Genomic DNA, 27,802 nt, shown 5'->3' on the forward strand with positions numbered 1-27,802 from the left:
GTCTGACTCTTTGCGACCCCATAGACTGTAGCCTACCAGGCTCCTCCTTCCATGGGATTCTCCAGGCAAGAGTACTGGAGTGGGTTGCCATTTCCTTCTGTCTACTTAATTATTTCACAGCATTGTTATGAAAAGCTGTCAGTTCCATGTATTGCCATAGTTAAAGCCAATCTTTTGATGTTAATTACAATAAATTATTCCTGTGAATATTAATCAATTGAACAGATCTCCAATCTCAGCTCCTGAAACACACAGCAAGTCAGGGTTATAAATCAGTCTTTTTGGCTTTTACATAGCTTCTAGGCATTTAAAAAATACTCTCAAACCTCACGTCCTCCTAATGTTTTTCTGTCACTAAGGATGATCAACTTGATTCTCTTAACACAGAAAGTAAGTCTATGCTAAATTATTTTTGACATTGCTAACTAAAAAAAAGAAATTTTTTGAGCACATAACTGTTTCATCCAGCTGGATTTTAGAAAGCATGCCTTTTCTGTATTTATTTCCTTTGTCAGTAATTAAGCTAATTTCACTTTTGTCTTTCATGGGCAATTTCAGAGAGTTTATCTGAAGTCAAGCCAATAGGTAGCATCTTTCCATAGAGATACAGGCAAATAATTACTAGTATTTGTGCACTTTGAACAACATTTGCTGAGTGCCTACAATATGGCATGCACTATGTGAGCAGTCTTTGAAAAGAGAAGCAGTGTCTCTGTGCTCCACCAATTCACAGAAAGGGAAACCACCTGGGGCTTCCAACTGGTGCTGTGTTCATTAGTGACTATTTGGAGGCAATGTGAATTACTCATTTTCAAATTTATGCATTCATTAATTATTCATTTAATTCAATCATCCTTTTGATAAATATTATTTTAAAATAATTTAAAGTCACTTTCCACTGGGTAGCTTGTTTGGTAGGATATTAAAAATTATAGTTCATAGAGATTGAGTGTTTATTGTTGCCAGGCTGATGTGCTAAGTTTTTTTTTTTTTCTATTCTTTTTTTTAATCCTCTAAATAACCCTGCAAAATTGGCATATTTATTATTGCCATTTTACAGATGATAAAGCTGAGACATAGATAATAACACAGGCAATTAGTAGTGGAGCTGAGGTTCTATATTTGCTCTGGAGCCGATGCTAAAGACCACTATGCCTTCTGATTTAATATGGTATGAGTAGGGAAACTGACGGAGAAGGCAATGGCACCCCACTCCAGTACTCTTGCCTGGAAAATCCCATGGATGGAGGAGCCTGGTAGGCTGCAGTCTATGGGGTCGCACAGAGTCAGACACGACTGGGCGACTTAGCAGCAGCAGCAGCAGGGAAACTGAAGAGTCATTAGGGCATCCCAGGTGGCACAAGTGGTAAAGAACCCAGCTGCAACCCAGGAGACATAAGAGATCTGGGTTTGATCCCTGGGTCAGGAAGATTCCCTTGGAGAAGGGCATGGTAACCCACTCCAGTACTCTTGCCAGGAGAATTCCATGGATAGAGGAGCCTGGCGGGCTACAGTCCATGAGGTTGCAAAAAGTCAGACATGACTGAAGTGACTTAGCACATAGTCAGTGTGACATTGTTCAAGGGAGTTAACCTTGAGAGTTTTCTTGATTCACTTGCTTATCCATTCACCCGTGTATTAGCTGGTGTTGACTGAAACCCTTCTCTCTGCCAGGTGCTTTTCTGGGCCTCTGAAACACAAAGGTACACAAGATGCACACCTGGCTTTCAAGGAGTTCCATGCTTGGATTCAGCTATTTGTTTTCTGTCTCTATCTATGGATTTGTTTTTTGATTACTCTAGAATCATGCAACATCTTAGCTCTATGAGTCCAGGAGGAGGTTGTTTGCTGCTGATCCTTGGCAATGGACTGCTATTCAGATCCAATTTTAATTGATATTCAGATGTTAAGATATCACAGTACAGAAAATATAAGTGGGAAATTCTAACAAGGAAAACATTATTTCCTAATTCTTAAAAAGATACTGTGGTGTTAATATTTATACTTCAAAGGGACTATCATCTGATATGTTACATAGACAAACCAAGAAGTTGCTAATTCCAATAAAGAGACGAAACTGATTAGAAGATAAAGCATAGACTTTGCCTAAGATTAACACTGCACTTAAGGCCATTTCTGAGTTGAAATAATGAGGCAATTGTCTCTAGTTCCAGCCATGAGCTGTTTCTTCCTCCAGAAGAAGGAACTGAATTGCAGCTACACCACCCTCCAAGGGTCCTGCATTTTTGCCAAAAACACTCTTTCTCAGATTCTGTTGAAAGGAGTACAAAAACTGCATATTTGATGAGTGGAAAAAATCAACAGTAACCAGAATATTAAAACTTAGTGTTCAAATTTAAGACATCTTGTTATCTTATCGACAACTTGATATGAAAATCCCACTTTTAATGATGCACATTATGACTGCAGCCAAATGGAAGCTATTTTGAGAGGTGTAAAACAATGTTGCCATGATATGCTCCAGAAACAAACAGATGCCTCATCGTATGGGAGAAAATGGGAAACCTCAGACTCCCCAGGGCTGGTGATCTGCCTGGGAGTCAGGGAAGTTTTGGCTTACTCTTCTGGGCTAGATTCATTTCTGTTGCACGCATTTTTAAAACATATCATTTCATTCTCACCAAATGTGTGATGTTAGGAAATCCCCATTTCTGGGATGTGACACCCCTCTTGGGGCTCTGACTCACTCTGAGCAGGACCAGAAGTAAGATGGGAAAGGAAGATGGAGAAAGACATTTTGCTTCTTTGAAGAGAGTCTCTGTTAGCACAGTTACACACTCAAGTTACACTGTGGAAGGAAGTGAGTTTATAAAAGACTGTTACAGTAAGTCCCCTACATGCCAACAAGTTCTGTTCTCAGACCATGTTTGTAAGTCAAATTTGTTAGTAAGTCGAACAAAGTTAGCCTAGGTATCCAAATTCAATCGGCTCTAAACTACTGTGCTGTAATAGGTACATAACACTTTCCATACAAATAATACGCCAAAAGCAAACTCGAAAAATAAAGAAAATACTTTTAATGTTGTAATACCTTGAAAATCAAAGTAGAAGAGTACAACAATGGCGTAAAAGGGCTGGCATTGAGTGAACAGGCAGGAAGAGTCACCGAGAGGAGGTGGGAAATGGTAGAGCTGAAAGATCTTCAGCAATAGGAGATGGGGGGCAAGCTGCGATTTCACTCACACTTGATGTTGATGGTGTAGGTTCTGGGCTTGAAATAAATACATGACATACTGTACTACTGTACTTTATATAGTATTGTGCAGCAAAGTACACAAAAGCACAACCATTTGTAGAGGATGCACGCATGTGACAATGTACACTGGACACGTGAACTAACTTAATGTGACTGGACATGGGAACTCACGTCCACATGTTTGAAAGTTTGAAACTCGTAGGTTCGTATGTAGGGGACTTACTATACTGTCCATTCTCAATTTTTCCCAGTAGTAACAATAAAAATCCGTAGTATCAGAATCAAGGTCCCTCAAAAAAAAAAAAAAAAGGTATAGATTGTTTTGAATCATCATCTGCAATTCTTGGGCTTAGAATCCTAATGGAAACAGTTTCTTTCTGAAAAGGACTCTTATTTTCAGCCCTTCTAGATGTTGAAGGCAAAATAAGTGGCCACATACACCTCCCGAATCCTTTGGCTTAGAAATATCCAAATTAATGGGCTTCCCTGGTGGTTCAGGGGTAAAGAATCCACCTGCCAATGCAGGAGATGCAAGAGATGTGGGTTTCATCCCTGGGTTGGGAAGAATCCCTGGAAAAGGAAATGGCAACCCACTCCAGTATTCTTGTCTGGAAGATTCCATGGACAGAGGAGCCTTGTTTGGCTATAGTCCTTGGGGTCACAAAGAGTCAGACACAACTGAAAACACACACACACACACACACACAGAGCCAATAAACCTCCAGCAGCAATGTCTTTTAATCAGCTGTTTAGAGGGAGAGGCTGAAACTTGGAAACCGCTAGATAGAATGTGATGGGTCAATTTGACTTTCAGAATCCAAAGGGGTGTTTTTGAGCTGAGGTGGTGAAAGGCCTCTGCCTTGGCCTGGGACACTAACTGGAAATATTTTTGTAGAACACTCCAGAGTCTTCAAGCTAGATTTCCATTTTACTTGACTTTTGTTAAAAAGCAAAAATTCCTTTTGGTTGTTGTCATTAAATTGATTTGACTTGATTTGTAGAACTTTACTTTTATTCTTTATTTCTTAAAATAATTGCTCATCAAAGGGAAAAATAATATGGCATAAGGGAAGTCCCATAGAAATCTAAAGGAACCCTCTAAATTTCATGCAAGTATTATGAAACAGACCCTCATTCTTGGGCCATTCTGTTCAATAAAATAATCCTGCAAATACCACACTGTCTTATTTATAACTTTAGAAATGTCCACCTACCTTGGATTTAGTAGTTACAGTTGTGTGGCTTTTGATGAAATACAAAGAAAGTCATGAGCTTTTAAATACAAATATTCTTCATACATTAGGAATACATCCAAGAAACAATGGCTTTATATTGGGTATTAATATTAATGATGTAAGAAAATTGCAAGCAGATTCCTCTGGAGAATCCTTGACATTAGTGTTATTTAAAGCTATTCTTTGTAAACCTTTGCTCAATTACTCAGGCTCAATCACCATTACCTTCTCCAAATGACCTTCGTGAACTCCATTTGGGCATGTTTTGATTTATCTCTCCCTTTTTATCCCTCTCAGATCAACTTTATGTGCTCGCTGTAGCGTCTCTCTTGAGATTTGTGATTTATGATCTCTCCATCAAATTACTCCTCTCTTTCCTCCCCTCCCCAACCACATGCATTCCCTACAAGAACGTCAAGGTGCAGGAGTTTAGAGCTTTCATGGGAATTTCTTTATCTTGCTAGTGTCTCCCCATCTCAATTATTCACCTAGAACACTTTACTCACCCATGTTCTGAACCCAGACATATATATATCTGCCTATCTGTTCTCTTCACAGCACTTCCTCTCATGTGCTTTTAAGTAATTTGACGCTTATCCTGTTCCGTCACAGGCAAAGGTACTTCTGGTTGGGATGGGACTCTTTGTCTAAAGTAGACTGTGGATTTCCTTGTTCAATCTCAGTACATAACCAGGGCAGAGTTGCAAAGGACACTCCTAGAGAGTTCTCAGATGCCAACTCTTAGCTCTTCTTAAACTTCTTCTCACCCTTAGAAAATTCAAGATCCCAGACAACTTTCTCACATTATCAGAATTTTCCTCTTCACATTATATACAGGTGGCTCTCTCAGTAGCCATCAGACTTTGATTGTTGTTTGAGAATCAGAAGAATCAGATGCTGATTGTTTTGGAATGGTGTGGGAAAATAGGGTGACCTGGTAGGATTGCTAATTGAAAAATTTCAATGAACATATGCTGTCTATGTATATCACTCTGCTGCTGCTGCTCTACAAAGTACCCCAAAATGGCTGTGTTTTGCATTTAATTTTCAGAACCACTTGTTCAGTAGCAATCGTGGCCCTCTCTCAGACAGCTAAAGTGGTTGGCCCAAGAACATATCTGAGACTTCAGATCTTAACCAGGTATGGCTGTTTGTAACACATTTATTACTTCACTTAAATGCAACTGAATATCCTAGATAGAGATGATGGCTAGTTCAGTGAGATGGTGGAGAGGGATGTGGGTTGAGGAAGAACTTTACTGGCAGACTATCCGAAGACCTAAAATTTCATCAATTCAAAATTCATTATTTTGAGTGAAAGATTGTCCTCTGAGGATACCAATTTCCCCAGGAAACCATACCACTTCTTCCTTCGATCAGTCGTTGGATCAACAGTTTGAGGCAGCTTGGTGTTAGTGTTTCAGCAGGTTTCACGCAGGAATGCGAAAATCACAGCACAGCACTGCTCTCACCTGTCCAGTGCCTGGTCAGTTGCCCATACCTTCTGGGACTAGAGGTGGTCTCACATAATCCTCAATCCAGTGGCTTGTGGGATCTTAGTCATCTGACCACGGATCGAACCCATGCCCTCGGCAGTGAAAACTCTTGAGTTCTAACCACCAAACCACCAGAGAATTCCCAACAGCTTCGTTTTGACTGGAATTGGTATTTGAACTGGAATCCATCTGGAAGCAAGACAAACAGAGATGGAGAAGGGGTGGGGATTCTGCTTGAGGAAGACAAGACTGGGTGGAGGGCTGGAGCAGGGACCGTGGGGAAGCGACATTAGGTCACTGGGCGATGGGGAGGCACGAAGATACAGAGGAGCTGGGAGCAGAGAGGAGTTGGGTAGCTTCCAAATGAAAAGATCACGTTGTTAATAATGCTGCCTGAGTTTGCTCCACAGATGTACGTATCCAGTGCCAAATACTTCAGTGGCAAAACCCTGCTAAGGCTGAGAACTGAAAACAAACCAAAAGCAGTCAACGCTGATTATTTAAAAAAACGTACATCTCCTTATAGAAGAGATTCACGGACACTTGTTCGGACAGTGACTTCTAGCTCCAAATCCATCCTCCCACAATCTACTCTTTCCCCCTTGGCTCCCCTTTCCCTGCCCTAGCATTTTCTCTGGAACGGCTCCATTCCAACACAACTTTGAGAAATGACTCCAAAACTCTGAAGTTCAGGGCAATAATTTGAATTGCCAAGACTGCAGAGCAGATCAAGACATAATCTTCCTTCAAGCCGGCCCTGACATGGTTGGAAAGAACACGCAGACATGTGAAATGATAACTGACAACATAATCAAGGGGAGAAAAATGGATGACATGGGTGTATGTGTTAAGGCAGGACAGGGAATTAGAAGTCCATGTGAGCAAAGCTTCTGGAAAAGCTCTTGACTTGATCTGTTCCCCCAAGAAACAGACTCTGACGTGGAGATTTATATGCAGGAAATGTGTTGGGAGTCCATGTCTCCTAAGAATCCTTTTCAAAGGATTTATGGAGAGAAGATGAACTGTGATGTAGTCTCAGGTTGCTCTCAAGTCAGAGCTGGGGAACCTGGATGGCCATTCAGAGTCATCTTGAGTTGAGACAATGAGGCCAGGCCTTTGCCCTTCCTGCCATTCAACCAGTCATTGAATGTGAGTTTCCTAGAGAGCTGGCTGCTGGGGAAACAGGAGTCTCAACCCTGAAAGGTGGCTCTGGGTGTCCTATCACAGTGGCCACCACAGGTGTGAATTCAGCTGAATCCTGATGTATATGGGCTGGGTTTATGTGGTGGGGGGCTTCCCAGGGGGCTGAGACAGGAAAGAATCTGCCTGCAATGTGGGAGGCCCGGGTTCAGTCCCTGGGTCGTGAAGATCCTCTGCATTGGCAGGCAGATTCTTAACCACTGGCCCATCAGCAAAGCCGTTGCTTTGGTTTTGTTTTGTTTTCAAGTGAGTAGAACACTGTGGGTCTACTGCAGGGTGTATGTGTAGTCAAGCAAGCAGGACCTGGACTGGCTGACTTTCAATGGCTAAAGAGTGGTCAACTCTAGCTTCAAAAAGGCACAAGGACTTCCCTGGTGGCACAGTGGGTAAGAATCAGCCTGCCAATGCAGGGGACACAGGTTCAATCCCAGGGCTGGGAAGACTCCATATGCTGCACAGCAAGTAAGCTGGTGAGCTACTGAGCCCATGTGCTGCAACTCCTGAGTCTATATGCTGCAGCTGCTGAAGCCTGCTCGCCTGGAGCCTGTGCTCCACAAGAGAAGCCACTGCAATGAGAAGCCTGTGCACTGCAACAGAGTAGCCCCTGCTTCTTCCTGCAACCAGAGAAAGCCTGTGCGAAGCAGCAAAGACCCAGTGCAACCAAAAAAAAAAAGGTACGGAATGCAATCCCACCACACATATATAGAATGGAATATCTGTGCAGAGTCCTAAAAATCACCATAACCCTTAAGATTCTGATTCAATGTATCTTCTTCCAATCAGTCTAGTTATCTCTTGGGATTGGAAAACCCTGGTCTGTCCAGTTGATCTTCGAATCTTTGTCCTGCTGAGGTTCAAGTCCTTGTCCCGACTTCTTGCTAAGGCATCATAAACCATAAGTAGGCATTCAGCAGCTGCCCGGTCCCATGAACCACTTTTAGTGGCAACTCTCTTCAAGAGGGAACCAAATGCAAAGTAATTGTATTTTTTTATTTCTATGAACAACAAAAGGCTTCCATAATTTCACATCTCATTGCTTTTAAGAGCACATATATTACAAATAAAGAAACTCCACAAACTTTAAAGATTAGTATTTATCAACACTTTTGTACACATACACAAATATTTTAATAACAGTATCTGAAATGTTATTCATATAATTTTAGCACTGTCATAAGTAATACCTAAAAAGGTTCTTTTAAATTTGGTAAAAACCATATATTTTACAATCTTCTATTTACATCTGAAATATGCTTAAATGTTACAAAAACATTCACTTTGACCTTCAAAATATGTGTGCGAGGACTGGGTATTGAACATAATGTGACCGACAGCAGACTTACAGTCAGCTTTTGAATTACACATTCATTGGAATTTCATAGCATATATTTAGCTTGGCTTGATCAACGTCACTCAAAGGAAAAAAAAAATTGTAATAAATGTGCAAATCTGGAGGCTGGCAAAATTCTCAAGCTAGCGAGGTAAAAAACAATATGAACACCACCATAAAAACTTCAAATAAATTAAATGTTATCTTTCTCTTCCCCGAGATTAGCTGCAAATTCAGAGTTCCCTTGAAGGAGGAGTGTCCGATGCTGTGGACTTCTCAAACTTCTCCACTGGGTGAGACAGAGACCGTGGGCAGAGAGGGAGCCGCCTTGTTAATTACTCGACTGCAAGTTCGCTCCACTCCTCGCTTTGATGGGTCGTCCCGGTAGGTAATCTTCAGACAGGACAAAACACAATGCGATAAAACAAAACGATAATAGAGAGGTCTGTGTTAATAACTTCAAATACAAAAGCAAAACCCAGAACACTGACTTTAAAAAAAAATTTCCCCACAAGGAATCTGCAAATTTTGAAAATGCTCTTATCAAACTTGAGTTTTAAAAAAAATTATTTTAATTGGAGGCTAATTACTTTATAATATTGTGGTGGTTTTTGCCATACACTGACATGAATCAGCCATGGGTGTACATGTGTCCCCCATCCTGAACCCCCCTCCCACCTCCCACCCCATCCCATCCCTCAGGGTTGTCCCAGTGCAACGGCTTTGAGTGCCCTGTTTCATGCATCGAACTTGGACTGGTCATCTATTTTACACATGGTACTATACATGTTTCAGTGCTATTCTCTCAAATCATCTCACTTTCGCCTTCTCCCATGGAGTCCAAAAATCTGTTCTTTACATCTGTGTCTCTTTTGCTGTCTCGCATATAGGGTCATCATTACCATCTTTCTAAATTCCATATATATGCATTAATATACTGTATTGGTGTTTTTCTTTCTGACTTACTTCACTCTGTATAATCTGAAGAGCTTTTTCTTCCCAGCCTACATCTCAGCCATGTTGACCAGATTTGAAGTAGTTTCCTGATTCTCTTCAACTATCAGATATGTTTTTAAATGTGAATGAATCTTATGGATGTGTTTGAGTAATTCTGGAATTTTATTTTATTTGCAAAGGTCATAATAAGTATTGTCAAAATCTGCCTCCAAAGAAAACATCTGAAGCCTCATTTAAATGTTTCCATTAATGGAAATAGGAGGAAAAATATATATACCTTGACCTGATTTTACTTTCGAAAATAATGTTAATATGCCCTAACTGTACTTCCCTGTCAGATCTGTTCAACTAATGATATGTGAACACAGTAACAATTCCAGAAACCCCAGGCACCTCTAAAACCTTGGTGCAGAAGAGGCTTAATGAATATTTAAAATTCCTGGTTTTCTCACTGACTTTACACGTTACCAGGCTTTGGCTCTACTGCTTTTCTGGGACAGAATGGCTTCTCTGTCCCCACAGCATCCGTGTACCTTATACTACCAATAAGTTCTCCTTATGATCAGTGTCACAAGTTCTGTTTAAATACATTGGCAAACAATGTATCTGAAACTCAAAAAGCAACATGCCTTTGGATCTGGCCTGCTTGGCACGGTAACAGAATAGATGTGTTCCCTCCTGTGTTTTTTTTTTTTTTTTTAATATTTGCTATCCGTTACCAGTGTTGACTTCACTATGCTGTCATCCTTTTAAACGCTGAAACAGACAGCAAATCAGCATCTTATGTTTCATCCAATGGTTATATGTATTACTTTGGCCTCCATCAAAAGAGGCTTTTATGGTTTTTGGCCATTTATAAAATAGCTTGGCATCCTGGCTGTCTGAAAAGGTAATTGCTGCCTGCTTGTCACTTTAGCAGCTCCATGTCCACATCTCCATTTTTACACATGAGCGTCTACCTCATCCCGCTCCATCCCACTCCTTATATTGAAGGTTCTTTCATTAGGCAGTGGCTTTAGTGTTTGCCTTTTACCTTAGACTTTTCTGGACACTCTCGGAATGAACTGCATAATCAATTCTATTTCTGTTTTTCTATGTCTGTCTATCCATTCTGTTTCTATTGTTAACAAGTTTAATGGTAGAATTCCTCTCTTCACTGTAATTATACATGTATCTGTTTCCAGAATACGTGGATGAGTATCAAGGTATGTAAAGGTATTCATGCGTCACAGATTAAGGCTCATTCATGCATTATAGGATTATGCTAAAATTTGACTACCCTTCCCTCTACTAGAGTGCCAACCCAAACATTAGAGTCAAATGCCTTTTTAGTAAAAATATTGAGGAAAGAAGCAAACATTTTTTGTTATAAATCTGAATTGAGATTTACACCCCCTTTTTAAACTACTTTGGACTTTAAGGACCCCATCTTTTGCTATTTCTGACATTACAACCAACTCAAGACACTTATCAATATTTGTCATAAAGATAGCTTATTTTGCTGCAGAATACATAGTTTTGCTATGGTTAACTTAAACTTGTGGTTGATAATTATCAATTAAATAGTGCCTCTTCTAGAATTTCCTCTTCAGAGTTAGAAGTGAATATTTTTTCCTCATTTTAATCTAAGATGGAAATGTGGAATGGCCATTTAATAGAGTAAGACATTTTTAAAGAAAACTTTTTTTTTTTTTTGAGGATATCATGAACACTGTAGTCATTGTCCATATATAAAACCTATGTGACAAATCACTATAGAGGCTCAGGACCAGGAGAAAGTTTATCTTTCCTGCCAACAGATCTATTTCTTTTGCTAAATAATAAGACCTGTGTAATCCATTAGTTTCTTTACGTCAGTTTCTCGGACACTCAGAGTCAAATTCTGCTTCTGTTAGCAAAAGTTTTCTAGAAAAAAAGTTATTTTCCTTCCTCTAAATCACCTGGCCGTTGTCTCTGTTTTTTTATTTTTTATTTTTTTAGCCCTTTGAGATATAATGAATCTTCATTTTGGATACAAATGAGCTCAAATATATTTTAGAAGTTGATAGGACATATATTTTTCTTTTAAACGCTAAGTTGTCAATTAGCTTTTTGATTTTAGTAGGCTTTTTATTTTAATATTGACCTACCTTGAAATGGAAACAAAGTTGATTGAATTAAATAAGCATTTTTACAGAACACTTGTGACTATGGAGGTGCCTGGGGAAAAAGGAACAGGTAGACCAGAAGGCCACAAAGGACAGAGTCGACATAAGGAAAGAAAAACATACCGCTTTTGCTTACAGTACTGAGGGAAATACTAGACACAGAGGAACAGAAGCTGTATAGACATGGACCGCGGCAGAGCTGCCAGGAAAAAAAGAGAAAAGCATTTTTGCCCAAAGTTTCAAGGTCAGATGCAATTTACAGCTGGAAACAAGCATTTCTTTGTCATCTTTTCCAATGTACAGATCCATTGCTTGTTCTTTTTGTTTCACTCTCAGATTTATGATTTCCCCATCTGTTAAGGCATCACTCCTGAGTATTTAATTCCCATTACCCCTTAACAATTCCAAACCAACACTTTCTCCACTAAAAATCCTATCCAGGAGATTTTTTTCTTTGCAACATAAGTCAAATAACCATTTCTTTCTCTAACTGCTATGGAGAACTTAAAATGTGGGTAGAATGAGATGGAAAAGAAGAGAAAAAAAAATATGGGAAAGTTAATTAGAATAAAAGAAGGGTATGACACATTTCATGTTTTGTGACAGTGTTATTTATTAATAACACTAAACACCATTTTCCATTTTAGGAAAGGAGAGGGAATTAATACTTAATGAATGGCTACCATGCATGAGGCACTATTGGGAGGTTAGCTCAAGTTCTCCCCCTCAGTTATTCTGTAAAGAACACATCTAACTCTTCATCTGGTGGGTGAAGAGACATCCAGGTGGAGTGTGAGGGTTGATGGATGCTGGAAGTAGGCCCAAACAAACTGAATTTGGTTTTGATCACTTGATTCTCAATACCCCCCAAAGTAGTGATTATTGAATGTCTACATTTTGTGCAGTCTTATGGAACACACTGAAATCATGAATGACTTGCTTGTGGGATGGAGGGTTAAGTTTATCCCAATCTGCATATCGTCTAGAGGCTCAGTCTCTGTAGAGGCAACCTTGACTATAGAAGTCCAGGACCCTAAGTTCCTGTCTTCTTCCTGAGAACTGTGCAGAGACCCCTAGTGGGAGTACTATGGAACTGCACATCCCAGCCTGGAGGTTGTGAGGTCCTGAATCAGGGGCACTGGGCGTGGTAATAAACTCTAGCAGGAACGTCACCCAGTGCTCTTGGTGTCTAATTAGGCGTCATCTGTTCTAGAAAACCAACACGCATCTGGTTTGGATAAATGTCTCTGAAAACTGGAAAGCATCTGGGTTCTCAATTTTCTTTTTCTACAGATTTTTCTCCAATCTGATGTCTCTCCTTTGAGACAAGGGGTGATGTACATGGGGGAGAGAACAGCTCAGGAACAAGGTGTTTGTGAAAATGCAGGGATTTCAGTAGCAGGAAAAGAAAGAGACTCTTTCCTGTCTTTGTGGCATGGGGGATAAAATGGGCACTTCCTATGCATAGACGGGGAAAGCCTCACCTGCTCATTCATGATTGCCGAGAGCTCGCTGAGCATGTCCTTGTAATGGGACCTCAGTTCCTCCTGGTACTCCAGCTGGTCCTCCTTGATGAGGCGCTCATTCACATCCAGGGCCTGGCCACACGCATCTGCAAATTGCCTTTAGTGATGGCAATAAGCAAATTAACAAGCAACCCTAGAAAGTGGCTTCCCTGGTGGCTCAACTAGTATAGAATCTGCCTGCAATGTGGAAGACCTGGGTTTGATCCCTGGGTTGGGAAGATCCCCTGGAGAAGGGAAAGGCTACCCACTCCAGTATTCTGGCCTGGAGAGTTCCATGGAGTGTATAGTCTGTGAAGTTGCAAAGAGTCCAATACCAGTGAGTGACTTTCACTTTCTTTCACTTTCAGAAACTGGCAATTTACAGACTTCCCTGGTGATCCAAGGGTTAAGAATTTGTCTTGCAATGCAGAGGAGGTGGGTTTGATCCTTGGTCAGGCAAACTAAGATTCCATATATACGTGCGGCAAGTAAGCCCACACACTACAACCAGAGAGCTCCTGCACCCCAAGGAAAGATCCTGCATATGCAAGGATCCTGCATGCCTCAACTAAAACCTGACACAGCCAAATACATTAACATTAAAAGAAAACAAAATAAGAAAGTGGCAACTTGAAGTCAGGCTGCTGATAAACTAGGCTACGGAGAAGAGGGTCTGTCAGTGGCTCCCTGGGGGCATTCATTCCTGATGCCCTGTCTGAAGGAATTCAAGGAAGAACAGCTCAACAGAGAAAGTCTTACCTGAAGATTTCCTTCAAAAGCTTTACTTGGTTGTCAGGGTATTTCTTTGCATTGGTTTCTTCAAGAAAAGCCCGTGCATAGGCCATTGGTCCGGCATTAACCTGTTGGGGAGAAGAGAATTGGCTAAGAACGGTAATATCTCCTCCATGGAGTCCTCTCCATGGCTAGAAAGAGGCGCCTCCACCATGCGGCCCCCCTAATTCTCTCACATCCCCTTGTATCTGTCTTATCTGCTGTCTCTAGACCAGTCAGTGAGCGACTAGAGGACGCATCTGAACTCCACACTTCCTTGCCATCCTTCCTAAACTTCAGTCGTGTGGCCACCATGTCATGTTTTTGCTATATCCACAAATTCGGCAAGCACTGTTATTTTCTTAATAACTCTGAAAACTAGACTCATCTTTATTTACTTAAATACATTCAACATCTGTGAAGTCAAATGTTTGCTGGGCTAGTCACTTTTCCCCCTACAAACATTCAAGCAAACACACAGCTACTAATAAGAGACATTATGCAGTGGTCGTGATCTCGGCATCGCGCCGGGAACCACTGTTCTATCATGTCTCACTGGACAGTCTGGCAGATTCTGGTCCAGGGAGGGACTTTCTAGATTTGCTGGATGAAGGCACAATGCCAGGCCCTGGTCATGCTCACAAGCATGCATAGGCTCTCATTAGTGAAGGGGTTTGCATTCTTTAGAGCGTATGATCCTTGCCTATGACTGTGGGGCTGGAAGGAAGGAGGTGAAAGAAGGAGGAAGCTAAGGCTGTATTTGAGGCATATTCAGATGGCTTTGCTCACCAGCTGCTGCCCGTGTGGTAGAGAGGACAGACCCTACAGAATACTTGCCTTAGTTTCTTCATATTCCTCTCAACCTTCCACTGCTCAGCCATGTGCTGAGGGAAGCTGTCCCATTTGGAGTGTAACAATGGCTCTTTTGCCTTCTGGCTTTAAAGAAATTATTATCATTGAGTCAGCCATGGGGATACAGACAAGAGGTGGGCAGGGAAGAGGAGAGCCAGGTCAGCATCAAGATCAGTGGTACTGTTTTCCTTTGGCCTCAGCCTCCTGCATGGCTCCGTGTGGCACTGTTACTGGCCTGCCTTTATTTAAAATTTTAATACTTTGTTCAATCTGGTTTTGTGAAGTTACTTTTGATTTTTAGAAGTGGAGCATTAAAGTATTATTTTAGCTTGATTACTGAGTTTTTTGATGCTCCCTTAATTTTGTGCCCAAGGGAAATGCCTCGCTCACTGCACCCTAGTCTCAGCCCTGTCAGAGTATTTAGGCCCATGGCCTCCTCCTTGCAATTCCCCAGCAGAAACTGTGTGTGTCTATCATGAGTTGGTTCTCAACTCTCTCTCTTCTTCCAATAACTCTTCTCTCCCCTGAGTCTTAAGGTTTGGGGAGGGTGATAGTCCCTCAGTCTTATGCCCCAAGTGCCTGCCCTCTTTGGTTTTCCTAAATACTGCTTATACATTCTCAAAAGAGTCTATTTAATTATATTCTCTTCATTTCCTCACCGTGAACAGGCCATCTGCTTCCTCTCAGGACCTTGACATAAATACTGATGCACATTTATGAATGAAAAAACATTTAAACATTTTTGTTTTTGAACAATTTTGTACGTCTGTTTCTGACAAATTTTAAAAAGCCATGCTAATTCATTCATTAATTCATTTGTTAGAATTTAGAATATAGAACACAGTTTATCCAGAGAAGATGGGAAAGGACAGTTGAAAAAAAATAAGTTTTATTTTAGCTAAAACCTAAGAAAGATTTCCCCTAGGTGTTTGGTACCTCCACAAGGAAACAACATTTTAAAGATTCAGATAAAGGTGTTGGATGGTATCAAAACCAGAAAAATGTCTCTCATACTCTTTGTCAAAGAATTCCAAGGGGCATCATTTTTGTACCAGGTTCCACTGACTGTGTGCATCTCAGCTCTGGGTGACGCTCACCTTTACACTGACACTGCCTTGGAGTTTGAGCTGCAGTCTGATCATGTCCACTTCTTCCATCGTGCAAAGCTGATTAAGCTCGGAAACTTTCTTGGACATCTCGTCAATCGCCACTTCAATGGGATTCAGTTCTGTGCTTGACTGGCTAACAACCTGTATCCTCTTCTTCACGTAGGGGAACAAGTGACTTGCTGCACAAAAGCAATACAAGAGCATTTCAAGGTCAAGGGCTAGTGAAAAGTCACGGGTTCCCCTGAAGACCAGGATGACCCTGAGTCTTTGCACTCAGAACATTCTATCCTGCACGTTCTCTATGTACGTGAGCCATTTTTCTCTATGTGCCGTGCTCTCACACACCTCTTACTTTTCTCCCAGCTACTTTTGCCTGGCATGTTCTTCCCCACTTCACTAGTGACATCTCCTCATTGCCAAGGCTGGACTAGACATTTAGAGTCTCTAAACACTGAAAAGACAATAGTTTCCACTACAACTTGTAGTTCAAAAAAAAAAAACTACATTGAGTCACAATAAAGCTGTGACTTAAATAGATACTGAACAGCACATACTATGGGGCTTCCCCAGTGGCTCAGTGGTAAAGGATCTGTCTGCAATGCAGGGAATGCAGGTTGAGTCCCTGGATTGGGAAGATCCCCTGGAGAAGGAAATGGCCACCCACCCACTCCAGTATTCTTGCCTGGGAAATCCCATGGAGCCTTGTGGGGTCACAAAAGAGTTGGACATGACTTAGTGATTAAACAACAACAAGCATAGACTATAATAGCTTTGTTCTAGTTTCTTTTTTTATTACAAAAGTTCTGGTAAAGTTTACTGAAGATGACTGTTTTCTCATAGTTTGGATGTGACTGCTAGCCACGTACCTACTGCAAAACCCAGGATTGCTCACCTCTGAAGATGCCTTGGGTCTCATTCATTCAGATGCCTGTGTTTATTCCCCACGACCCGAGTCTGCCTTAAAGTCCTCTCTGGGGGGTTCCCATTTCATTTCTCATGCTGGGCTCACCTAAAATTCTTGCTTTGCTTGGCTCTTTTTCCTATCAGACAGTGAGCGCCTTGAAGGGATGAATTGTGTTTTATCTATTTGAATTCTCAAAACACTGTCCGACACCTATAGGCACTTACTGAATGTGGAAAGGATGACCAGCTCATAGAATAGATCTAGATAGTATGGAAGGGATGGTGGAGGAAAACCCTCTGCATCTGTTTCACAGATTAGAAACCTGAATTCCCGAATGGTTTAGAATCTTTCCCCAAAGCACATACTTCTGAGAGCAGTTGACTCTGCAATAACTGAGGGTAGGTTCATGGAGAGAGGAGAGGAATGCTCAGAGTGCCTTTCCCAAGACACCATGACCATCATCACTGGAAGATCTAAAGGGAAGCGGCGGATAAAGTGACTAACTCTACGACAGTTTCTGTTTTGGCTGACTTGTCAAGGGTCTCTTGTTTCCAGACAAGGGACAAGAGGAGGTCTGGGCTTCCTGGCACTCATTTCCAAGTTAGCACATGTTAGGTCCTTGTCTGCAAGATTGAGGGGCTTCCCAGGTGATGCTAGTGGTAAAGAATCTGCCTGCCAATGCAGGAGAGGTAAGAGATCTGGGTTCGACCCCTGGGTTGGGACGATCCCCTGGAGGAGGGCATGGCAACCCACTCCAGTATTCTTGCCTGGAGAATCACAGGGACAGAGGAGCCTGGCGGGCTACAGTCCACAGGGCTGCACAGAATTGGACCTGACTGAAGCGACTTAGCACGAATGCATGCACGCTGCAAGACTGAAGTGTCTTGATTTCCTGAGTCCAGCCTAACCCAGGACCCTGCAGGGGGACGTGCACTTGGGGACCAGCACTTACTTGTCAGGACGGTCCTCCGTTTGCACTGCTCCTCCACGCCACCGTGCTTCTTGCCCGACAACGTGAAGGGCGTCTCAAAGACGAAGCGGTTGATATTGTGGTGCATTTCGAAGTCCGTCTTCCGGTCCTCTATTTCCTTTTCCTCAAAGAATGGCGTGACATAGGTCACCTGGATGTAGGCGTATTTTGGGTCCAAATCCTTGGGGTTCACCTGTTTTAACACATTGTGCGCAGAGAAAGAGTGGTGGGCCTGGGGTGCTCCTGGAAGAAAGGTGGGGAGCCCAGTACCCCTGCAGCTTGGCGTTCTGAGCCGTCCCTTTTCCCTTGGATGAAAATGGCCAATGACATCATCTGAGGGCTGGGTGAATGGAAACCACAGAAAGAGTAATTGGCTGGACTGTGGTCAAGCAGCCAGATGGTGACAGAGAACAAATCGGAGCCAGCTGTGCTAAGTCCCTGGGGCTCTGAAATAAAAGTACTTGGCTATGACATATTATTTAATCTTTTATTTTCTTTCTTTTCTGTATTCAATATCTTCATCTTTGGCTTGAATCAAGCGTGTTAAGAGTGGAAATACATCTCTTTTTCTCTCTACAATTAGCCATGTTACCTAGGCTGGAGCCATGAGCTATGGGCTTGTAATGTGTTAGGAGGTTCCTCATTGGTTTAGAAGATTAACTGATAACCTGTCACGTGATTGCAAACATTTTTCTTTTCAATTTCTCGCCTTCTCTAATCTGCAATAAGTTATTCTATATAACTTTTAAAACTAACTCTGTTTTGGTGAGTAGCCTTGACAAATAGCATGGAAAAGAGGCGAAAGGTCCTCCCTGCTCCCTGCCTCTTTTCTAATGACTTCTTGAAGAGTTTTTAAACTTCTTCCAACTTTTTCCATCCATTCACCCATCCACTGCTTATCTAATTCAAGAGATTTGAGGAGGCTCATGAATTAATTTGTAATGCTACTGTAGGATGGATATAAGTATAACCATTTTTACAGATTAAAAAATGGAGACTCAGAGTGACCAACCACCTTCGCCAGGATGGACCACCAGCTGCTAAGTGGTAGCACAGTGGAATGAAGACTCCAGTTGTTCTGACACCAAATTTGGCATTTCTCTCACCACTAGGAGCTGCCTCTACTTTCCATGTAGGAGGGCGACCATGATAGTGGTTTGAGTTCTGTCCTTCTTTATGGGGAAGGAGTTTGCACCTTTCAAGTTAAGAATGATGAACACATTTGTAACAACTTCTGCCCAGATTCAGAAATCTAATCTTCTATCCAGATCTTATATCCTTCTAAATACCAGCTTTGCAAAAGAGGAAAAGGATAAAAGACCTCTTTTGTAGCCCAACAGAGGCCAATACAATAGAGTACAAACCATCTTCTCTAGCTCCACCTTCTGTCACATTCTTCTATCCAAACTGTGCTTCAAAGACCTCCCATTCCTCAAACACACCTTCCCCTAAATACCCCCATCATTGCATGTGCTGGTTTCTCAGCTACCCTTTGCTTCCAGCAAATACCTTCTTACCTCTCACCTTACAATCCCCAGCTCAAACATCATGCCCTCTGTGAAGCGTCACCCAACCAAGAATGAGGTGTTCAGGGAGCCCCAGCCCTGAGCTTTCCCTGTATGACTTGAAGGCGTAGACCGCGTCACCTGTGGTACCTCACTGCACTCTATTTAACCAGCTTTTTGCACACATCCTCCTTTTCCTAGCCCCGTGTGAACTGTGAGCTCTGGAAGGAAGAGACTGTTTGCCCCAGCTCCTAGTTCTGGGCCTGGAATGCAGTAGGTATTCAGTTAAGGTTGGCTAAATGAATCAAAGTATATTAGAGAGATTCTGAGTAATCTCATTAGAGGATGTAAGTGTTTGCTTCCTGGAGCCGGGAGGAGGTTAGTTGGATGTTTGCAGCTTAGTACAATGGGATTGGCAAGTCTGGTACCGTCACAAGAGGGCAGATTTCCAAATTCTTATGACCCAGGAAGACCTCCATGACTGAATAAATAATTTCTTGCTATTTTCTCCTAGTCCATCATGGGGCCCAATTGCTTTAACCCTTTGGTTGCTATTCAAATGCAAACAAACCATGGGAGGGATGCAGGGGCTGGTAAGTTGTTTTTAAGATTATCTAAAAGCTACTCAAATACACACAAAGTTTTTGACTCTCCCCCTCCCATCACCAATCAGTCAACCAGTAAACAAACAACCAAAAGAGCTCAGGTAGTTTACTTTGCATAGTCAGGCAAAAAAATTTAAAACTTTAATAAATGTAGTGAAGTAAAAAGGAAATCAGTTCTTTGCACCTGCACGAATATTCTCCTACCTTATTGGAGTCCTGGATTATCTTCACATTGTCTGCTCCGAATTTATCTGCATAGAGCTTGAGCAGTCTTTGAGAAATCTCAGAGAGACCTGTCAGCTTAGGCTCTTTATAAATATACTCTTTGCCTTCTTCTTCTTCAAAAAATCCCTACAGAAGACATATAGTGAACCACCAATTTTACTAGAGAACTCCAACTGCAAGTCATGAGCTAAACAAAAACCATTTACTTAGATATTACAGCCAGTCTTTTGGTTGACATCCATGCCACAGGTTAGCTCCCTATAAAATTCACAATCAGAGAAAAATCAGGTGAAGAAAGCAAAATATCATATTAGAATCAGTCATTAATGCAAATATTCCCCAGTCAGACCAAAGAACCTCCAGAGGTACCTTCCACATGTTTTTCTATATTAGTAGAAATCACTGGTAATCCCTGCTTGTATATATTTTAGGGGAAGAATGCCCTCCTGTGGTAGTTTGGTGTAGAACACAAAGTCTGGAGTACTCTGGTATTTTTTTCAAGGAGCGGTATCATTTTTAATGAATAGTTCTGCAAATCTTGGAAACTAGCATAGGAAAAACCATAGGGGCACATGAAGGGATCTAAACGGGTTGATCTCATCCCACATCCTTGGAGATGAAAAGCCATAACAGAAATTACTTGTGTTATGCTCCCAAGTACTGCTAGTTTAAAAATTATTTTATATTAATATTTCATGAGGGGCCCGATGGAACTCGGCTGTATGCAATTTCATCATTCAATTCACTTTACTGATAGATTGCTTACATTCTTGCAAAGCTAGATCTCATAAGATTGAAAGTAGTAAATTAACCATGTCATCATTTTTATGTCATAGGAGCAAGTAGGTTTTAAGCTCTGTTAATTTGTTTTGGGGAAGGGAAGTTTCCTTTGAGGAAAATGGGGACAATCTTTATAATTCTTTCTCATTGAAGAGACACAGAAGCATTTTTTCTATGGAAGACATGAGGCTTCAGACAACTGGAGAAAGTCTGCAGTTAAGAACCCGAGTGCATCTGGAATCTTCTGACTGCAGAGTTTACCCTAAGGAAGCAACTTAAAAAAAATAATAACAATTTTGTGGGCTGTGTTGGGTCTTTGTTGCTGCACGGGCTTTTCTCTAGCTGCGGAGAGCCGGGGCTGCTCTCTAGTTGCGATCACGGGCTTCTCATGCGGTGGCTTCTCGTGTTGCGGAGCGCGGGCTCTAGGGCATGCGGGCTTCAGTAGCTGCGGCAGATGGGCTCAGTAGCTGTGGCTCCCTGGCTCTAGAGCTCAGGCTCAGTCGTTGTGGCACATGGGTTTAGTTGCCCCGTGGCTTGTGGGTTCTTTCCAGATCAGGGATTGAATGGTGTCTCCTGCATTGGCAGGTGGATTCTTTACCACTGGGCCACTAGGCAAGCCCAGGAAATAACTTTTAAGGGTTGAGTGAAGATACTAGAGGTCATAAAATACCTCAGCTATACTTTTTTTTTTTTTGCTTGTTTTATATTTTTGACCATTAAAAACATACTCATTATATAAAAATTTGGGTAAAATATTCTGTTGCTGGTTTTTTTCCCCCACAGCTAATGTGAGGTGATCTGAGAATACTGATCACAACTCACATCGGTATGGTGCTTTATACTCGCAAAGCGCTTTCACTGCTGTTTGACCATCACGAAGAGTATGCTGCTGCTGCTAAGTCACTTCAGTCGTGTCCGACTCTGCGAGACCCCATAGACGGCAGCCCACCAGGCTCCCCCGTCCTTGGGATTCTCCAGGCAAGAACACTGGAGTGGGCTGCCATTTCCTTCTCCAATGCATGAAACTGAAAAGTGAAAGTGAAGTCGCTCAGTCGTGTCCGACTCTTAGCGACCCCATGGACTGCAGCCTACCAGGCTCCTCCGTCCATGGGATTTTCCAGGCAAGAGTACTGGAGTCGGGTGCCATTGCCTTCTCTGCACGAAGAGTATACTTGGTATCATAAATGGGCTGTAACTGATGACAAGGAACAAGGCACATTCACCAGCACAGTTCCTGTTAAGCAGGTAATCGCCTGTTTCCTTGCTGTTTCCCTGACTGACTCTGGGCTTTTTGGAGGCAGGAACGTGTCCTGTTCCGCACTGCATGTCCAGTGTTTAGCACTGGGCCTGGTCTTAAGAGAGACATCCCTGCCCGTTAGCTGAATGAATAAACAGATGAATGAGGCCGTTCTTAGAGAGCATACATCTTAAAAGCATGTATTTGCACTTGTATTTGCACCAAGTATAGCTTGAAAAGATTCCATTGCTTTTGGTACAGGTGTTTTTATTGAACAATTTCTCTGAGAAATGTTCAAGACCAATACAGCAGATTGTGAGTACCTTGACTCCAGACTGCTACAACAGTGATGTGTGATGTTAAAAGCAAGCAAAGCCTCTCATCATTCTTCGAGACTCTGTAGGGGTAGTGAGGTCTGACCCTATCCCACATGACTTCCAGCCTGCTAGGTTTTTTCCTGTTGATGCTTTATGGAGTTTTGTCTGATTCAAGGTCAGAAGTAAGTGACTAAAATTGACAGACTGACACAAAAGAGAACTGACTTCTGAGGCCATCAACTAGAATCCCCACAGGGCAATAGCTCAAGCCACGTTTACAGCTTCCATTTCAATGAGAAAAATGTTTCCAAATTTAAGGAAAAGATTTTTTCATCAAGGTGTGAAAACTAGCACAAAGAAACATTTTCACTGTGAATTTTTTCCCCCTAACAAATTTCTGAGTGCAGAGTTAGCAAAAAAGGAGTGGAAAGAACAGTATTTTATTGTCATTCCTATGACCTTTGTGGCCTTCATCATGACCTGTGACTTTCTTTCATTCTTACACCTTGGTCTGGAGGATGGGAATCAGTACAGATTTAGACTTAGGAGACCCTAAGGGCAGTGCCCAGCCTACCGGAGATTGTTGGCTATGATGAGCATAATAACAGTAATAAAGGAAAACACTGTCAGAGCAATTTGAGTTCTGGCTAATATAAGGCAAGGCTTTCCTGGTGGCTCAGCGGCAAAGAATCCGCCTGCAATGGAGATACAGGTTTGATTCCTGGGTTGGGAAGTTCCCTCAAAGAGGAAATGGCAACCCAGTCCAGTATTCTTGCTGAGAAAAGCTCATGGACAGAGGTGCCTGGTGGGTTACAGTCCATAGGGTCACAGAGTCAGACAATACTGAGCACACACACATACACACAATACGAGGTAAATAGTTTAACTGAGTTTTGAGTGCTTAAAAATACACACTCAAGTTCTCTTGCTTGGGAATTACACTTTTCCTTATTGTAAATGGACTATTGATGCTTATTTTGATATTTTGGTAAGTGATTGATCAGAAAGAATTATGATTAGAATTAATCAATTTATAGAACATGGAGATACAAACCTATTGAGACGATTTTATAAAATGAATAGAAAGGAGCTGGTGTAGCAGAATACATGTTAATCTGCTGTCTGCCAGGCTTTGTGTAAGAGCTTATGGAGCCAGAGAAATGGCATCTCTGAAAATGGCTAGGATGTGAGCTTGCCTTTTATCCAAGGAAACCATCAAAGCAAAGCCCAGTGACGAACAGGAGACTATCTTAAGGAATTTTAATGCTCTGTGCATGAAATAATTGACTTATAAATAGGACCCAAGGTGAAGAAAACCTAGGGGCAGTTTCTCTTTTGCTTTTGCTCCGAAGTGATGAGAAAAGTGCATTTCAAAGCATCAGGAAATGTGACCTCTGCATTTCCCTAGCTAGGCTGACTTTTTAAAGTGTCATTTTACATGGCAACAACTCCCTGATCTGCCATGGTTAGGAATCGGCACGTGTCCAAGTTAAACATGGACTTTGAGTCAGTAGAGTTAAGATGCACAGATTATGACATTTCAAAGCAACAGGTTATGATAAAAATATACGTCAACAAATTGACAACAAAAATCATCGGCTCCTTCTTAGATGTTTTGGTAGGTATTTCAGAATCCTGCAATAGCTCTAGATCATTACTGGGACATCACATGTAACTGCCCCTGCTATTATATTCCACTGACTCAACGCTCACAGAGGAATGCATCCAAAGGGGAATCTCGTGTATAAAGATGGGTCAGAAAATCATAATAGGCTGAATACTAAGAAAAGAAAACTTCACAGGTGCAGAGAAATGGTTTCACAGAAATAGGAACCCCAGTATATATATGTTTCTCAATGACTTTCATATAAGAGGGGAGCCAGAAGGGTATATCATACACTGACATGAAGGTGATGGTTGTACCCAGTACAAATGCTCTTCCCTCCGAACCCCAACCCCCTTTTCTATCAAGATTTTAAAATGTATCTATACCCATGTAGGCATGATTGAGAATCACAGAATCACAGAATCAATCCTTTGATGAATAGAATCAAATTCCCCAGGCCTTTCACTCATTTCATCCCAGGGCCATCTGATGTTTTAAGTTATGCAATGAGTATTCACTTACTTGCTTTCATGCTAAATACCAGAGCCTAAGGATTTCATTGATTACAGTGGTTGTTTGATCACTACTGGCAATTCATTACTCTTAAAATGAATACTTCAGGGACACTTGGGGGGATGTTTCATGTAGTCAGCTCTGTGTAAAATTTCCATAGTCAATGATGCCAGGGTGTTGGATTACAAAAGTCATGCTATGCAAGACTTGCGTTTTTAAAGTTCTTGCTGCAAAAGAACAGTTGCCAAATTCTTTTCCAGGGTCTGGCTCATTGCAGACATAACATTACTCTAGTCAACCCTGTAAAGGGAAAGCACTGGTCTACAGGGGACACTGAAATATTTACACAAAGGCCTTTGTGGAGGCAACGAGTTGATCACATATTATATTCCCATAATCCTTGGAGCATGATTTTGAGACATCAGTTTGAATATTAAAAAGTGAATTTTACAGGGACATAAGGTACTGTGATGAAAAGGAAATTATGTCTGACCATGGGGATTATGCTAGTGAAATAGTCAAGATTTTCTCTTAGATCTTTAGCACCTTCATTCTGCACATGTTCGAGGAATGTGCCAATCTATTTGGTTATTTCTTTATCATCAAATATGAAGTGACGTGCATTGTCTGCTGCCATTGAACACAATAGTTCACGTGCTTCGTTTGGAGTCTGGGGACAGGTATCTGAATATCATTTGAACAATGGTGACTGAGGAGTCATCAAAGAGGCTGTTTATCACAATGACCTCCATTAGTTCTCCTTTGTTCAAAGGCAGCTGGGGTTTGAGTTTACAGAGCACCATGTTCAGGCATGTACTTGGGTCTGCAGATTTCACACGACATTTTGCTTTTTAAGCTCACTTTGACTTTCAAATCAAAGACAACTGAGAACACTAGCAGCATACAAAACATCAGGTGCACGGTCAGCACACTTTACTGAGAAATCTGCAAAAAGAACAAGGTTAGGACATTTGAAAGTAGCTCTCTCCCATCCTTCCCCTTTCCCCCCAAGTCTATTTAGTTAGAGGGGTTTTCAAGTATTCTTTTAGTAGGTGAGTTGAGGACCCATGACCCCAAATTTACAAATGAAGGTAGAAAATACTGATATGGTATGGATAGGGGAAGGGATTTAAAGAATTACAAAAAAGTATGTACTAGTCAGAGAAGCAGAGCTGTGGACAATGTGTGAATACTGAAAGAATTTGCCTTGCCAGCTGGGTTTCCCTGGTGGCTCAGACAGTAAAGAATTTGTCTGTAATGTAGGAGACCCGAGTTTGATTCCTGGGTGGGGAAGATCCCCTGGAAAAGGGAGTGGCTACCCACTCTAGTATTCTAGCCTGGAGAATTTCATGGACAGTGGAGCCTGATGGGCTACAGTCCCTGGGGCCACTAAGAGTCAGATACAACAGAGCTATGAACACTTTCACTTCTTTTCAAAAGTAATTTTTTGAGCCACATGAAATTGCCATCTTTGTAAGTAAAAAATGGTTGAATGTGGGAAAGTTCATACAGTTCAAAATAACAGGGAAAATCCTGTGTCACAAATCTCTAGGTGCTGTCATGTACTGCCTTTGGCTTGTCCTCCAATTTTTTTTACATAGGTTCTTTTTACATCTGAGGAGACTTAACCTGATTTACTGTAGTTTATCACTTATACTGGGAATTAATACCACTGCCTTTAAGAATGCTCAGAGTTCACTACTAAAGAGAGTCCTATTTCTCCACAATACTCATTTTATTTGGAAAAGGTATAGTCCTTTCAGGACCCCAGAAGATACCCACCAATGGCCATCACTACAGCTTTTGAAATTCTGCCCATTGCTTTCTTCTTAATCAGCTGCAACTCTGGTGGCCTGAACTGAGCAGGCAAGTTCCAACAGTTAGTCTACTATCCATATATTTCAAACATGTGGTGCCCATGTTTCTCTGTGTGCGTATGTGTGTGTATGTAGCTTTTCATACTACACCAACCTCTGTGCTGAAAGATATTAGATATGAAAAGCAAAGTATACATTTTTGTAATTCAGATAACTGGAATAAACACAATTTAGTTCCAGAAATGCAGGATGACTCCAAAATGAATGGAAGTGGGATTATCTTACCTTGGTACTGACCGATCATTTGCACAAAAAAGTTAGGGTTCAGTAAAACCATACGGAGGGAAGTGTGAGGCTTATTAGGGCATGCAAATGGAGAGAGGGAGAGAACTTACCACAGCCTGGAACAATCAAGACCAAAAGAAGAAAAAAGTAAACATCTGCATTAAAATCTCATTGGAAAGGAGCATAATTGTTTCGTTTCCACCTGTCTAGTAAACAGCATCTTAGACGTTGGTTGGAGAAACCATCAGGTAGGCATTCTGGTCTCCGTGACCAGAGAAAACTAACAGCAGTTCATTACTTTTTCTTTGGAAAGATCGCCGGAACAGTTGTTGACTCAAATTTAGGTTTGCTGAACTCACATCTTATCTGTCACTTCTGTACTGCTCAGTTAGTTTGTGGCCATTCCTGGAAAACCCTTGTCTTTCTCCTACAATCCCTCAGCTCCCACATTCCCTTCCTGATGGGGTTTTCTGCCATTTTTCTTGTGAAGGTTTCATTAAGGTCAAGAGTTGTTTTTTGTTTACTGCTGGTTTGAAAGATCATGTCCTTTTCTTTCCTCCCCTCCTGCAGATTGCCACATTTTTCTCTCCCAATACACATTCTCACTTCAGATAGTTCAGATTCTTTTCCTGGGAATTCATAAATGTGTACACTTAGCTTCTTTCTGTAGACTGTATACACAGTCCTGACGCTCCTGCGCAGTGGGGGAAATCTACGTTGGATTAATTTGCTTATGGTAAGTGGCTACACTTTTCTTTCCAGGGAGACAGCAGCTATCTTGACTAATTTAGATGTTAGTTTTTAAACCGCCTTTGGTGATTACAGGACAATGTATGTCTTCCAAAAGACTTCAGTGGTAAATGATCTAGAATGACCATGCTGAATTTGATGCTTTTGTCTGCAGCCTTAGAAGAGTCTGAGGAGGACAAGAAGCCATGTGAAACTGTGCTTTACATGAAGGGAGAAAAAAATGGAAGACAGCGGGGCTGAGAGTCATTCTAACTGTGAAAATAAAAGGATGGAATGATTCTCCATGAAAGTAATAGTCTGAAATGTGAGTGCTGAAATACATTAAGGTTATAAGCCCTCCAGGAAAGAAACAGGATGGTCCCTGGGTTTATCCCACTTAAAGCATGGCTCAGAGACATTCATAATTAATATATAACATAAGTTCATTTTGCTTTTAGGCCAATGCTATGGCTAGCTAATATTTTCTATC

At 41.5% G+C, this 27,802-nt stretch overlaps 1 protein-coding gene across 11 annotated transcripts in view; it reads right to left on the reverse strand.

Moving 5' to 3' along the window:
* Positions 1–8,117: 8,117 nt before the first annotated feature.
* The window catches only part of DOCK10 (dedicator of cytokinesis 10), a 304,984-nt gene continuing 285,299 nt past the window's right edge, over positions 8,118–27,802 (reverse strand). For 6 of the 11 annotated variants that reach the window (XM_061386560.1, XM_061386598.1, XM_061386552.1 and 3 more), the window contains 7 exons: positions 20,008–20,154; positions 17,676–17,886; positions 15,808–15,998; positions 13,847–13,947; positions 13,067–13,205; positions 11,706–11,781; positions 8,118–8,871 (listed from right to left, as the gene is read on the reverse strand). In XM_061386560.1, coding sequence (XP_061242544.1) covers positions 8,810–8,871; positions 11,706–11,781; positions 13,067–13,205; positions 13,847–13,947; positions 15,808–15,998; positions 17,676–17,886; positions 20,008–20,154 — 927 coding nt within the window. In that variant the 3' untranslated portion in view covers positions 8,118–8,809. The other 5 variants (XM_061386579.1, XM_061386544.1, XM_061386607.1 and 2 more) reach the window with 2 other exon arrangements.

The sequence above is a fragment of the Bos javanicus genome, chromosome 2 (genome assembly GCF_032452875.1).
Source record: "Bos javanicus breed banteng chromosome 2, ARS-OSU_banteng_1.0, whole genome shotgun sequence".
Lineage (NCBI taxonomy): Eukaryota > Metazoa > Chordata > Mammalia > Artiodactyla > Bovidae > Bos > Bos javanicus.